We start from the raw sequence: 16,367 nt of genomic DNA, 5'->3' as shown, positions 1-16,367 counted from the left end.
CTTATTGTGTCAAGGAATATATAATAATGATGTCGCGGCGACAGATAAAAGACGATTGATAGATCAATGGGCTTGAAATCAAATGCAACATTTTTACATTTATTATGTTAAATGTATTTATTTTTCCCTTTTGACCTTTTCTTTATTTGGGTTTTCATTTAATAGCATATTTTAAAACTAAAAGCACAATGGTATAAATGTGCATGAGCTATTTATCAAAGCTTTCTTCAACAATAAAAAATAAACTGGTAAAATATGAGATGCTACTTTTATTGAAATTGCATATTACATGCATTTAATAAAGTTGCTCGACAAATATGTATATGATAATTCGAAAGAAACTGGGAGATAGCCATATGCCAGATTCATTTTAAGAAATTTTACTTTTTGTCTAAATTATGTAATGCATATTAGCATTTGCATACAAAATTGAAAAGTCTTGAATACCGTAAAAGCTAAATTGATTCTGAAAGTAACGTTTTGCTTGTTCAGAATCTAGATATGATTTTGACAACTACTGTGAACTTTAACTTGTAAATGCCTATATACATGTAGCTAGGTACATTAGAACGTTAACGATTGGCTTGTCTTATCCTTCGGCTTCTCTTATCCTCCCACATTCTTTTATAAAACAAAGGTATTTTGTTTTAAAAAATTTCCTATTTCATGTTATTAAATAAAACCGGTTACCTTTTCAGCCTTTACTGTTGTGTAGTTTTTTCGCTTCTGCAACAGTAAGAATTAGCAAATCGGTAAATTAATATACACATGAATAATATAATTTACAGTTCTACGATTCAGATGCTTCAGTTCTTCGTTAGAGGCAACAATTAAGAAATAAACAACGTTATTCAGTGAACATGGCATTATGAATAGCAATTGCTCTGCTGGCATATTGCGCATCATGGAAAATATGCCAGCAGAGCTATTGCTATTCATAATGCCATGTTCACTGAATAATCGTTGTTTATTACTTATATTTGCATTCTTTGATTGTTTTTCAAGAATATCAGAGGAAATCCTGACTTAAATAAGGACGCAGCTTCTTGTCTTAGTAAAGAAAAACATACGGCTTTAAAATCAGTAAACCTGATTAATGCTCCTTTTTTCTAATAAATCACAAACATGTAAAAGTATTTCCCTCTCAAACACAGTTATCTGGATACAAGCAGCGCCGTCATCACATTTTTGTTTTGATGCAGTTGTGACGTCACCGATCAACGGTATTAAAACCCTCTGACAAAAATCAATGATTGCTTGTCGCCATCTTGGACTAGGGTAACGCACTTTACCCTAGTCCGTTTCTACACAGTGACTATGATGAAAAATGAGAATGCTTTTATAATGATTATTACTCCAGAATGCTTTTCTATATTTTTTTAGTTTTTCTATTCATTTTTAATAGCTGAAATCATTCTTGAAATAGATTTACTAGATAAAGAAATTTTCTCTTTCTGAATGTTATTACCCAAGTGTGAAGAGTTATCGTTCTTTGTTCAAATATGCATGATACAAAAAGTAAAAATGTGGCAGTTCTCTATAATTTTTAAAAAGTTTTATTATACAATTACATTGTTTTTAAAGATTTCAGCAATTTTAAATATTCTAAATTTCCTTTTTTTCAAAGAATATTATTAAAAACTTATTTTTATTCCGCTTATGAAACATTTCATATATATACTTCTCAACTGGATGTGGAGTCGTAGAAGAGACTGTTCTACATGAGTGTGATAGAGCAATTGCACTCATAGTAGAAGCAATTGGGTCTGTAGTCCTTTAAATGCAGTGGATGAATACATGTTCAGAGTGGGAGAGAGCAGGAGAGAGCAGTGGATATGCAAATATTTATAAAGAATAAAAGACACACGTGAAGCGTTTATAACCGGAATATAATTTCGTGATGCTTTCTTTTACCGTCGACTTACTCGCAGCCAAAACCCACATTAGTATTTCAACAAAGTAAACACAGTTTGCCCACTATCAAATGCTTCAATAAATAGTTGCAAACGCCCTCTGTCTGTCATTCAGAGTAGGTTAGTATAAATCAGAAATACCAAAGTTCCCGTTAACAGCGTACCGCGTCGTCGAGATGATCATCACATCTTCCGTGTTTCATAGATAATCAAGTTGCATAACTATTAGACTACTGACATAAAATGTAGAAACAAAATTTACATTATATAGCATTATAGGGCTTAGTAAATAGTGTACCATTCTGTAAGTACAGTCACTTATCTAGGTTCTATCAATACTGGACAAAAGATGAACTTGATTCCATAAGAAACGGTATTATAATAACTATATAAAAGTAATAATTACTTACATGTACTGCAGTATTATCATACATCCCCCTGATTTCCAATCTTCGGGGGGAATTAAAAAGTTATCGGACAGATTTAGCAAAAAATATTTCAACAAACATTTTGAAGTATTTTTTTTATTTCAAGATTTACAATTTACTCAAATGGTGCACGCCTTCTGTCTTAGAATAAAGGTGGCATTGATTGAAAAAACTCTATTATCAAGACCTGATCATCAAGAGCTTAAGTTTGGGTCTGACCCATATACAAAGAGTCCTATATGTATATAAAAAATGGCTTACAAAAAAAAAAAGAAAGAAAAGAGGAAAGATATGTAAAGATGAAACTCCAAGAAGGAATCAATATAACCCGTAATCAATAAGTTCCTCATTAGGAGTAAATAATTATATGAAATTCTAAGTTTTAGTCAGTCCTAGGTTTTGTGTTTTTGTAGATACTTTTCCAGGCAGCGATAATATGCAGCTTTATATTGCAGAAAATCCTTGTCACCAGATATGGTCATACTCTTCAGTCGGGAAGTGACGTAGGCCATCCCAGTCTTATGGGCGGGGTCTGCAAAGGCGGACTGACCTCCAGCACCGTCATGTCCAAACACTACATTCCCCTGCAACAGAAAAAATGTCCTTTTTTAGTACGACACAAACATACATGTATGGTATAAGTGAATACTGTTATTGGAATATTTAAATCTGATTTACCAGTATATTTACCTTATCGTCTCTACCGATCCCTACTCCATAACCAAATTCTATATTTATGACACCGTCCATGCTTTTCCCGCTGGTAAGAGGCCGTTTCAGCTTTTCTATGGCCTTTTCTGAAAGTAAGACCCCTTCCTTTGTTTTCCCTCCATTGGCGACGATTCCAAACAATTTGGCCAAGTTTCTGGCATTGCTGTACCCGTTCATCGAGGACTGGGGAATTCTGCTGTATTCAGGCGTGTTAAAGGAGAGATCCTGAAAATAAAGGTACATGTATGTCACTTATTAACGGTTAAAATTTCCAAATAATTTATTGTATGAATAATATTTATTTTTTAAAATTTAGTCCATTGTATACCGATGGGAGTTGATCTGTTCCTGATTGCGACATTTGCGTCAGAAGGGAATTTTTTGAAAGAGCCAAGGTCATCATTAAACTTAATGGCTCCGGATCCATAGAGGTAATAACATTCCAAAGAGTGACGTAAAGAGGATTAGGTTCGTGTCTAGCTGCCCGGTAAAACAGATGGTTTGGTAGACCATTGTACAGCTCAATTCCTGAAAAAAGGTAAACGTACTTACTGTACCAAATACAAAATCATGAAAACCGAAAGAGTGGTTTTATTACAAAGGACTTATTATAACATAACTTACCCTTCATTTTTGGTTTATTTAATCACATCTCCAATATATTAATTAATGATTTAGAAAAGATTATTCAAATTTTTTATTAATTAAATTTTACCAAATTTATCGCCTATTTCCTCTTTAAAAATTTTATCCACCCTTCTGTGTTTAGGATCCGCCTTGGTAAGAAGAGAATCTACATACAACCCGTATGTAATGCCGTGGTATCCATAGCCTGTGCCTAATCAAACATATCTACATTTTTAATTACAAAAATCTTCACATGCTTTTTGTGCAATAATTAGTTTTTACACTGATTATGCATTTATTAATTGTCCATTGTACATATAACGAAAAACACTTGCATAGGTTTTAGAAATTTTGATTTCTAATAAGTTTTTAAATGTATCGAAAAGTACAGGATTAAATTCTTAATGCTTAATTTATAAAACAAATAGTTCAGAGAATCAAAACTTGCCTGGTGGCCATATTGGCCGTTGTTTTTCCAGAAATTCCCAAACCTTTTCCGGTTTTTCAACAATCCACTCCATTGGTACTGTCCCATTGGTAACAGAGAGGCCTCCCTGTCTCAAACGATAGAAACAGTTAATTAATGCAGTTTCCTAGCAAGTATAATGTCTAATATAGAAAAAGGTGTATTTTTAATTTATAATTCAAAATATTTTGTAAAGTTATTGGGACTAATCGAATTTCTAGATTTATCAGCTGTAGAGAATGCTCCATAACAAAATCAAACTGTTCTGACCATGTTCCCACATAATATCTGACGTTTCAGTGGGGGGAGGGGGTGGGTTGTCCTGCTACTGTACCTGATGGCTAATTAGCAGTGCTACTGTGATGTTGTCCTTTCCATTCTGTCCAAACTCCGGCCAGTAATGGGCAACTGGCTTATTGTAATCCAACCATCCTCTATAACACATTCATTATAATGATAAGGTAGACTGTATCATTTCTTGCTATAAATCTGGAAATAAACTCGGTAGTTAATGATTATATCTGTTTAAGCAATTGCTATTTGTGAAACTTGCAAATATCAAAGGATATAAATATCTCAGTTACAAAATTTCTAGGGCTTAAAAATACATGTGTATATGGGATTCATATGGCATCATCGCACCATTGAAGTTTTAGTAGCTAGTGTAATGACGCGATAATGCGACGACGATGAAGCGATAAGGCGATGACGATGATGAAATGGCGTAACAATGCGATTTCGATTATAAATGTGATGGTACAACGAAGAGATAGCACGATAGCGATAATACGATGGTGTCATGACGATTGTGCGGTGGTACAATACATAATTATAACGATGCAGCGATGTTCACAATCGCTCCATCGTGCCATCGCATCATAGTCATTGCATTGTCGCGTCATCGACATAATGGGGTTTATCCAATATGGATAAACCTGGTTATTTCGTGCAGCTTCAATTTATACATACAAAGATAGATAGCTCTTAGTTTCTTAACGTTGAACTTCATAAATCATCGGGCTCGTTTCTTAACGTTGAACTTCATAAATCATCGGGCTCGGGGCTCAAACAATTCTTGATATTTCTTGTATGCGCATGTCTTCTAGAATATTCCTTTTTAATCTGTAATTTGGAGGAAGCAGACGCAAAAATTTTTTAAAAGAATTAATCGATCATCATCTGCTGATTTATTGTCAAATACAAGTAAATATGTTACGTGTATCAAGAGCTTCGAAGGCCAGGAGACCTTATTCCAGAGAAATCACAAGAAGTTCCGTATCCAGGCCTAAAACATAGAGTACCTGAAGCAACTTATGCACTGCCACGCCGCCACGTGCTGAACATGATGTCGCCATTGTCGAGCAGGCACCTGACTCAGAGTCACTGTAACTTCTTCAGTTTCCCTGTAACCTGCTATTCCAGCTCAACATAATCGAGGTACAGTTCAATTTGACCTAAATCCTTTTATTATTTATTATATTTTTAATTTTACGAATCTCCATACAATGCGAAATTGAAATGTCGTCATACTTGTTATCAAAGGGGAACCCTATGCATGTTTTCTGACAAAATATGAACCCCCCCCCCCCTTTCCACCATTGCCAAAACCAATAGCGAGTGTGTTGTGCATTATTTGCACATTTGGGAATTTGCCTAAATTTAAAACACGTGTATTCATCGTGGTTTAAACTAGAATAACAAATTTGCTTAAGACCCTGCATATTATAGTCTGTAAACCAGGGTTCGACATTCGCGCTCGTCACCTCGTCATTTCCACCCAGAAATGATTTCGGACGACCTGATTTTCAGTCTGGCTCGCCCAAATGACGACCTGGGACAAGTTGGGAATATTTAATAATGATGTTTAATTTTTTAAAATGAAATTCAAAAGACCTTAAAAACATATTTTCCTGTTACAAAACCAACCCATTCAACATTTTCAAATTGCAGCTGCATAGATTTTACTTCCTGCGAAATCTGCGTTCGCGTTCGATCAATCAGCTGATGCAATTTTTACTAAAAGTCTTTCATAAAGTTTTATTTGAGATATAAAATATGCCAACTTAGTCAACAATCACCTTAAATATAAATAGTAATAATAATCATCATTGTAACATCTTGCATTCCCCTACAACTTTCTGATCATCTGATGATCGTATTCTGCTGCTAGACAGCCATGTTGGGTGTCCACTGTAATATAACACCTGATTAATTCAGTCCAGGGTTATTCGACCCTATTTATTTAGGCCTTCATGGCAAGTGAAAATGAATGTTTTAAGCTACAAACTTTAGCATTCTGCATGTCTGATTCTGCTTATATTTTTGTTTGATAAAATACTAGAATACATCTTCACATTGCAAAAATGTCTAGTTAACATTTTTTAATACAAAAAACCATACTTGCCAACTCACCCGATTTCGTCGGGTCACACCCAATTTTTCAACCCGTAACCCGATTATTTTTTATGACCCGGCGGGTCATGCTTATCACCCGATTTTTCCAAACAACCCGAAAATCTCCCGATTTCCGGATTTGGTTCGTAAATTAGGTTGCACTTTTAACTTCCAGTTAAAACCCAAGCTTAGATCTACGTGTAAACAATGCCGATGGATTAATTATCAGTGCAGGTGTAAACAATTAACTGGGTGTTGTTTTGACAATTCAATGTTTGAAGTCAATTAAAATGGCTTCCGATAGAACTAGATCGTTATCAGGGCCAACAGGAACAAATTGAACCAAACACATGTCTCTGATTGAACCAAGAAAAAGAGAAACGATCTTTATGTACATATCTAGGATCCTGGGGAAAAAAACTTTCATTCTAGATAAAATAAAGTGATCGAAAACAGTGTAGGCCTAACTTCACATTTAAAACATTACAGTAGTTAATTAGTTAAGAGTGAGGAAAAATAACTTCAAAACTGAAATTGGTATACTTTCAAATTTAGCAGAAACTGAAACATGTGAAAAGGCTTTTAAAAAAATGCACACTTATATACTTCTGAATCAGGTCAATATTGAAATATGAAACCTTCAATTCTCATTTTTAACATGTAAATTAAATCAAATTATATTGATTTTTTTTGTCATAGTAAATTAAATCCTTTTTCAATAAAAGAATTCTCAATACACAAATACTTTGTATATATATTATAAAATTTAATCATGGTAATTATGTCGTGAATGTCGTTACGCGTTATGACCAGATTTTTTACTTTCCAAATCTGGTCATGACCAGATTTTTACATGCTGGAGGTTGGCAAGTATGCAAAAAACACAACTTCTTTTAATTATCTTAACAAATTTTAAACAATTACACTTTAAGTTAACTTTTGTTTCATTTGATATTTTATTTGGACGACCTGAAATTCATTCGGGCAACCTGTAATCATACCAAGGTTGCCCAAATGGCGAGATCAAATTTTGACGAGTGTCGGACCCTGGTAAACTATCCATCCATCTACTGGTCACTGTCACATAGTAATAATTTGGGATTTCCCATGTTTGATATGTTTTCTACGGATCTAGTAATGTTATTTTTTATATAATTTTCAAAGAAAATATCGGGCCATTACATGTACATAAACATTCAATTTCTTTAAATATACATGTATATGGAATTTATTATTTTTTTTAAATGAATCAATCAAATAATAAAAAGTTGAACAATTTTTTTTCTAATCCACTCTTAAAATAAATAAATAAATTAAAACAAGTTAGACTTATTAATCTGGATTCCATTTCTTGGTGATTTTAAGTATAGGACACAATTTCCTAGTCGTGTATGGCAGAAATATTTATAATAATCAATATGATGCACTTCATTTTTATATAGATAGTTCAAGTTCTTTTGGTTACGGTGTGGTGTTTAGTAAAGTAAACATTGGTGTTGCCCACATTGACCTGTCGGCTGGCCTGAGGAATAATACAGGAATACCGCCTTCTTAGAACTTGTATCTATTGTATTAAGGGTTATGATCTGGGCTGAAAGTTTATAAAAAAAATTCATATTGACAATTTTTTCTTTGTTTTACAGCAATTTAATCACAAATCATCTGGAAACATACGAATTATTGCATTAGTCGGGATGTAATTTATGCAGACTTTTTAAGTTTAATGTACATTTAAAAGCTATTCAGTTTTGGAGAGCTATTCAGGAGCTACAGTATACGTAGCTATAGCCAGTCCTTGAAACCGGTGTATCTCAAAATACAGAAAGAAAGTCTTTTTTTCAATATCAGGCAACAGTTATCATTTCAGCATATCTGGCCCCCTCCTGTTGATCATATGATTAATTTTATAGCATATCTGTCAGAGAGTAATTTGGCTTTTTCTACTGTCAAATGTTATTTATCAGGAATCAGTTTTGTCATCAACTTACATGGTTGACAGAATCCAATCGATTCATTTATTATTAAGAAGTTATGGGCTGGTTACAAGAGATGTAACTAATGCGTCTCAGGATATAAGAAACCCATTATATTACCTATGTTGGATAACATTGTCAGTGTTTTGCCACATTTGTGTTATGATTTTGAAGCGACTTTATTTAGGTCTGCTTTTACATGAGCTTTCTTTGCATTACTAAGAGTGAGTGAAATAGTGGCTTTTGGTATGGAACATATAATTGTCTCTTGCGATGCCATTCCAGTTTTTGTTATAACATTTAAGACTGGCTAAACTGGTTCGGGGACATGTGTTCATGTGGAAAAAATCACATTGTACAATGATATTGTTTCAGTCTTTGCAGAATTTTGTTGCATTATGTACAAATATTAAAAGAGCGTCCCACTTTTCACATTAATTTTTAAACTCCAAAACCTTATCCCATTCTCAGTTTCCGTCCATGTTATTGTATTCAATGTATAATAAAGGGATTTTCAACAATTTTAGATAATTTTAAACTTGTTAAAACGCTAGATAAAGATAAAAGTGAAATAAACCAAATTCACAAGACTCAGTCTAATAACATGTAAAGAGACGGTCATTTTGCACATTGAAAGTTCCTGAAGAGTTATCTGGCCTTGATGAAAAAAAAATTTATTTCTCAAAAAAAAAATTCTTCAGTATAAAATTCATTTTATATCATATTTTAATAAACAAAGAAGCTCATATTTTCACCAAGATGTTACTCGGATTAGTTTGAAATTCAAACAGTCTACTTTTTAAAATATCTTACAAAAACATGCGCTGTCCATAGACTTCAATGTAAAAATCAAGGTGCAATTAATTGGTCAATAATCAACATGTGGTAAATTCCTTTGGTGGAGCATTTTTACATGTGATAACATCTGCAAAAAATATTGTCGACTTGGCATAAAACAATAATAATCGATCAATCAGAATATTTTGCTACAAAGATTTAAAATATCGAACTATTCATTTCTTAGGTACAAAATATGGTCGTAATACATTGAATTGACCTTAAACAAAGCTTTACAATTTTTCAATATTCAGTCAATTGAATTTAAGATGCACTCATTTTTCACATTGGGGATGCAACCCACTTGTATGCAAAAGGGTTTTCAGAGGAAAATTATACGCAGTTGTGAAGATGACAGTAAGGCTCTAGGGCTGTGTATTGAGCAAAAAAAATTTAGATACGATACGATACATTTTTGTTTAAAGTGATATGCGATATATTGGATTCTACAACAAGTCAACCAAAAAAGGCTTATAAATCAGTTAACGCATGAATTTCATAAAAATTATTCATTGAGAGTTCCTGTATCATTGTCATTACAACTTACATCTCAAATTAAAACTTTTAATGACTATCAAATTTAAATTTTTAATGACTATAAAATCAACATGTTAAAATAAAATTGTTTATGCTTTAAAAAAATTCTACTAACTGTGCTATTGCCTTTAAAAATTGTATGATCATTGAACAGTTTTATTTCAAAAAAGTGAAATGATCTTTGGTGACTGAAATCTTTTTAACAGAATTAGAAGAAAAATGCCTGTCCGATTCATATTGAAAGTTAATTTTCGATACGATATGTTTCTTGAATATCGATACGTATCGATATATATTTTATTGATACCACCCTACAGTCAGCAGCTTACAATTTTTACATAAAACCGTTGTCGTAAATTTATCTTCTGTTCTTATATTGTTTAATATTATGACACAAAGTATTTAAGTTGCAATTCAAAAATTGCTTTGACATTTACTGAATACTAACTCCCTAACACTTTTATTATGTGGTCACATATTTTGCCTCAAATTAATTGATAAATTGCCTTGCAAATGCAGAATGACAAAAGGGTAGACGTAGGATTAATAGTGCATGTGCTACATTTGTGGTAAGTAAGTTCCAGGGTCGTGTTAATCAATCAGTTATCCATATATTAGGGCGCAATGCAAGGATTCGTTCTGAGAAGATGGAGTTCATTTTCAGATTTGGGAAATAACATTTTTATTTATACTTTGAGAAATGCTTTAGATCATTTCAGTTGTGTAATTTTGTTTTGTCATATTTCCATGATGCTTGTCATGAGCCCCATTGTGTTGCGATTTGCACATTTATCATTTTCAATGCAATTTGCATTCATTTAAAAAATTTAATCTTAGGGTGCAATTTGTGCCTTTCACTTACCAATTTAGTTATTTGGTGCAATTTGTACCTAATTTTTGCACGATTTGTGCTTTTATTGTTACTCTGGGCTGCAAAATCGCCGCCCTTATTTTAGTTTGAGACGGATGGGTCATGCGAATATGTCCCTTGACCCATTTGGCATAATACATATATTGTGGTGCAATTTGTACCTAATTTGTGCACGATTTGTGCTGTTGTTATTTTGGGCTGCAAAATTGCCGCCCCAGTTTTAGTTTGTGGCGGATGGGTCACGTGACTTTGTCACTTGACCCATTTGGCATAATTTTGCAAAGAATGCTGTCTCCGGGGGGTACTGTTTTTTCCAGACTCCTTGGATCAAGATGGTATTTCTCTTGCTCATTATCTATATTCATTTACCTATGCTGCCATATTATCATCATGATCGGCGCATACATTGTGTTATATTTAATATATTATTAAATGGCCATGACAAGCACGCCAAAACAAATAATGTCTTGTTTTTATTGACTGTATTTTCAGACTTCTTAAACCTTTTACTGGGGTTAATCTGATCAAGTGTGTTTCTGTTATTGTCAAGGTCAAATGTCACGAAATAATGGGGTTTATCCAATATGGATAAACCTGGTTATTTCGTGCAGCTTCAATTTATACATACAAAGATAGATAGCTCTTAGTTTCTTAACGTTGAACTTCATAAATCATCGGGCTCGTTTCTTAACGTTGAACTTCATAAATCATCGGGCTCGGGACTCAAACAATTCTTGATATTTCTTGTATGCGCATGTCTTCTAGAATATTCCTTTTTAATCTGTAATTTGGAGGAAGCAGACGCAAAATTTTTTTAAAACCCACCCTCCCGCCCCTTAATTTTATATTTTATTCCCCTTTAGCACCTCTAACATTTTTCTAATACATTTTCATTATAACTGTTTTTTTTTTTCTTCGGTTGTTTTTTTCGTTTTCTTTTAATTTCTCGTTTCAGCGTCATGGCATGGATCGAATCCCGAATAGGATCCACCAGCTTGATGATGTGCTTTGCGGACCTTCAATGTCGATGTGCTTTGCGGACCTTCAATGTTGATGTGCTTTGCGGACCTTCAATGCGTGTGGCTATTGACTTTGTTAGGCATAATTTTGCAAAGAATGCTGTCTCCGGGGGGTACTGTTTTTTCCAGACTCCTTGGATCAAGATGGTATTTCTCTTGCTCATTATCTATATTCATTTACCTATGCTGCCATATTATCATCATGATCGGCGCATACATTGTGTTATATTTAATATATTATTAAATGGCCATGACAAGCACGCCAAAACAAATAATGTCTTGTTTTTATTGACTGTATTTTCAGACTTCTTAAACCTTTTACTGGGGTTAATCTGATCAAGTGTGTTTCTGTTATTGTCCAGGTCAAATGTCACGAAATAACGCGATCGCTGAATTGCGTTATCGTTATCCAACAGCGTCGCTTCACCGTTATCGCGTCCTCGCGCCATCGACCCAACCAACATTCGATGTTCGATGGTGCTATAGTGAACTACGTGGCCCTATTCGGATTCCGTAATATCTTATATGGTTAATGTTTGAAAAATTTACCTGTCTACAAACAATGCCACTAACAAAGCGGTGACTCCTTTACTCGTGGAGAAGATGATAGACAATGTATCCTTTGTCCACGGTCTCTTTAAGGCCACATCAGCGAATCCTCCCCAAATGTCCACTAAAGGTTCCCCCTTATAATAAGCCGCGAAGGACGACCCCAGTTCAACTCCAGCTCTCAGTTTGGATCTAAAAGTCCAGGCAAAAGCAGCTTAATTTACAAAAATATATTCCCCATTGTCCAATTAAATATAAAGAAACTTCAACTCTTAAATATATAGAACTAGTATAAATATTGAACTCTAACTTTAAAGCGTACTGATAATTTCTATTCAAAAAGTAAAATAAAAATTATAGTCAAAACTTTGTAATAATACTTTTAGCTGCAGAACTGTAGCTCTCCGAAAAAAAAATATTTTGACAGACCGGAGAGCTACAGTGCCACCCATCGTAAAACTGTATATTTATTGCGCACAAAAATTTGCGCTTAGTTCTGGATTAATCCTTCCAAATTCTTACCTTAATCAAAAAATTCCTTACTCCTCTATCAAGTATTGTCGTAGTCATGGTAGTTGACATCTGCACGAAGTGCGTTGTACCGAATTATCTTGCAAACCAAAATGGCAGTATAAAAGACGAAATTTTCGATAATCTCATTTCAGGGCCAGGAGGGCTTTTAACAACAATTATGAGGAATGTTTTGTTGTGGAAACAGTGAAAGAATATGTTAGTAACACACGCTTAGTAATATTTTGAGATGACAGTTTAAAAACATGGAGAAATAAATCGAGAAACAGCGCACTTTTTTCTGCGCAATAAATATACAGTTTTTTCAATGGTGGCACTGTAGCTCCCCGGTGTAGCTGTCAAAATATTTTTTTTGAGAGCTACAGTTCTGCAGCTATAATACTTTTAAATACTAGTAAGTTTATCTTTTCTGGCCTATAGTGATTCTTGATATTTTTGAAAGGTTTCATTAATTTTTTTTTACTAAATCTTAACTTTCCCCTTTAAATGATGGTGCGGCTCTTCGTTTGAATAAACAACTTGAATTGTCTTTATCCAAAAGTACTGTTCAGCAGATTGGGTTGAAATAGCCCAATATTTTTTTTTTTTTTTTTTTTTTGAAAACGTGAAATGTTCACCTTGACGTCAACGACAACAACGATGACAGGAAACGAAATTTCGGTTAAGAAAACCAAGTTTCTGCCTTTGGTCCAAGTGGTCGAAAAATTGTTAATATTCTACAACTTATAGAAGGCTTCGACTGTATAATTACTAGCACACAGGCAATGATAGAACATCATTGTAGGTAAATACATGCATGTATGGCATTGTATGGGGTTCAGAAAACTCAATGTAATCATCACTGTTAGTCAATCCTCGTGATTCATAAATTCGATTGAAGAAATAAGGCCATTGATAAAAAGGAAATCCGTTGTTTACAGAGGGTGATGTTACCTGTCATGCATAAAATACATTTTAACATTTTTGAATCAGCAAAATTTTACTGATATTAAAATAAGAATTGAATAACCAATATGTATTACACCTCCGATTCTTTTAATTCCTGTTTTCATTTTCACTTCTTTAAAGTTCATTTCTTCCATAAATGTATTCCCCAGCTAAGATATTAATCAAATAAATCTAAAAAATCGTTTAGAGTTCTTAACGCATCATGTGAATATTGATTAGTAAGCACCATCGTTCAAGTACATCACGAGGTGAGTGTTCCCATTTTTCAACCACGAAGAGCTCTTAATATAATCTATTTTAATTGTACATACATGTACATTTAAAGTGTTTTACTCCCCTGTTAAAAGTATCGTCACAGAACATAACAAATGAAGCTTTAATCTTAAATCTTTTAAAACAAATGTTCGTATTTCATGTCAACAGCGGAAGCCCCAAGGAAGGAAACCAGCGACAAGGCTGGGAAAGGAGTAGGGTGCAAGACTTTACGTTTGGTGCATTTAAAAAAGAATTATTATTATTCACAGTTGAACTTTCTTTCCTGTAGGAACAAAACCTAGATCTACCCTTGCTTATTCATTCAAACTTTATTTGAGCTTCACTCAATAAACAGAATAAAGAGAAGGATTATTTTGCGTAGTACTTACTTGTAAAGATCTGCAACTTCTTGGAAGTCCGGATGAAATGTGCCCCCAAAATTGAGCGGTAGTGGTTTCTGGATGAACGTCTTATAAACATAAGCCAGAATGACCACCGCGATGGTCAGCACGCTTATTTTCTTCAGCCCGGTCATGTTGTTACGATAGCTGACAACTAAAGAAAGAGTTGTCTTTCTTTTTATTTAGTATGTATGCAGGTCATACACACTGTCACTTAGAGCTTAGAAAGGTAAATAATGTACCTGTGTATGTAGGACGCTCAAAATTAAAAATTGTTATCTTGAATTTCCCGTGCTGTTTGTGAAAATCACAGCCAAGCCTTTTAAAAAGCCTGGGGCCCGTTTCACTAAAAGGCGTACGCCTGTCTTAACTCTACGCCCGGCGTAAGTCCGGACTTACGTCTAACATTTGGACTAAGGTCCGTTTCACTAAAGGGCGTAACTTTGCGCCCGCCTTAAGTTAAGACAAAAATCTACGGCTGGTCTAAGGCAGGCGTAACTATAGACGTAAACATTGGATAATGGCGACTTTCTGGCTGCTTCGCAGAAGAAGAAAGGAAACACCTCGGCGAGAACGCGTTTTTCGGGACCGAACCAACCCTCTCGAGTATCTTGATGATATAGATCTCGTAAGTAGGTATAGGTTCCCCGGAAGAGTCATTCGAAAACTGATAAATGATGTTGACCCTATTGTGAGGCGACCTACATACAAAAGTCATGCCATTCCCACCCACATTCAGGTACATGTATATGTGAATGCTTACTGTAGCATTGTATGCTTCTTAAATATCCGCACATAAATAAACAAATACTGACGCATGGAATCACATGATATGACAAATATAATTTGTTTTACAATGTACCTATTAATATAAATAAACTACATTTGCATACTTATTTATACATGTATATGTTACAGTAAATATGTGAAATCAGGAATTTCATGTATTTCCTAAACCATACAGTAAATACATGTATTTACTGGCCGTTTAGAAATACATCAATAATTACTGAATAGCTGGGAAATTCATGTATTTACTGAAAATTTTAGCCAATTTTACACGTTTTTACTGAACAAACAGAATAATTAATATTTGCATATTTTTAAAACATTCAGTAAAAATACAAATGCTAAAATTCATTTTTTTAAAGTAGCATTTGATAAGAATTGTTTCTTAAAGCTGACGTTATGCATTAATTTTGATTTCCTTTATTGTACTTCGATTTATGTAAAATTTTCTAATACTCACATTTCAAAAATATTTCTAAAGAAGCTATGAATTTAGATCCTTTAGCATTGTTAGATTGTGTATTTGAAATTTTTTACATAATTTTTATTATAACATTTATAAAAAAATGTACAAATTTAAAATGATGATATAAAGGGTACTTCTGTTTCCTTCGAGTCTCACATCTTTAAAATTATGGTTTAGCCCCTATTTTGAAATTTTCAAAATTCAAACTATTTTTTTTATTTTAAAGTATTTAAAATTGATAGGGAAAATTTATGCTCAAAGTAAACTTTTATCTTGAATTCCTGACTTTAATTTCGAACATTTTGTGTACACAAATGTCGGGAGTTGGTGTGTTGCATTTTTGAGGAGACAGCATAAAAATTGTTTTAATATTTGTAAATAAGATGTTTCAGGGTTTTAAATTTACTAAAAATTGTAGCCCAAAATGAATATCTTAAAATACAAATGCCAGTAAGCGATTTTAGTTTTTTAGATAAAAATATATAAAAGTTTGAAAGTTATTAGACTATGTTGTGAAAACACATGTTCCAGAAAAATGAAAGCAGAGTATCATATATTTTAAGTTAATATTTACAAATAATACATACCTTTTCAAAATTTATACATAAATAAAAGTTTATTTCAAATATTTTTTATTCAGATATGGTATGCT

The 16,367-nt window shown here is 33.4% G+C and overlaps 1 protein-coding gene across 1 annotated transcript; it reads right to left on the bottom strand.

Moving 5' to 3' along the window:
• Positions 1-2,447: 2,447 nt before the first annotated feature.
• Positions 2,448-14,611, bottom strand: LOC134257172 (beta-lactamase domain-containing protein 2-like). The gene is made up of 8 exons (XM_062739817.1): positions 14,449-14,611; positions 12,326-12,517; positions 4,480-4,579; positions 4,128-4,233; positions 3,768-3,890; positions 3,381-3,580; positions 3,032-3,277; positions 2,448-2,925 (listed from the first exon to the last, which is right to left on the bottom strand). The coding sequence occupies exons 1-8, from the start codon at positions 14,592-14,594 to the stop codon at positions 2,734-2,736; spliced, it is 1,305 nt and encodes a 434-aa protein (XP_062595801.1). The 5' UTR covers positions 14,595-14,611; the 3' UTR covers positions 2,448-2,733.
• Positions 14,612-16,367: the final 1,756 nt, after the last annotated feature.

The sequence above is a fragment of the Saccostrea cucullata genome, unplaced genomic scaffold (assembly GCF_032062105.1).
Source record: "Saccostrea cucullata isolate Sc308-1 unplaced genomic scaffold, CSIRO_AGI_Scuc_v1 ctg14, whole genome shotgun sequence".
Classification (NCBI taxonomy): domain Eukaryota; kingdom Metazoa; phylum Mollusca; class Bivalvia; order Ostreida; family Ostreidae; genus Saccostrea; species Saccostrea cuccullata.
The sequence above is the reverse complement of the archived record's forward strand: the minus strand, read 5'-3'. Positions and strand labels throughout refer to the sequence as shown.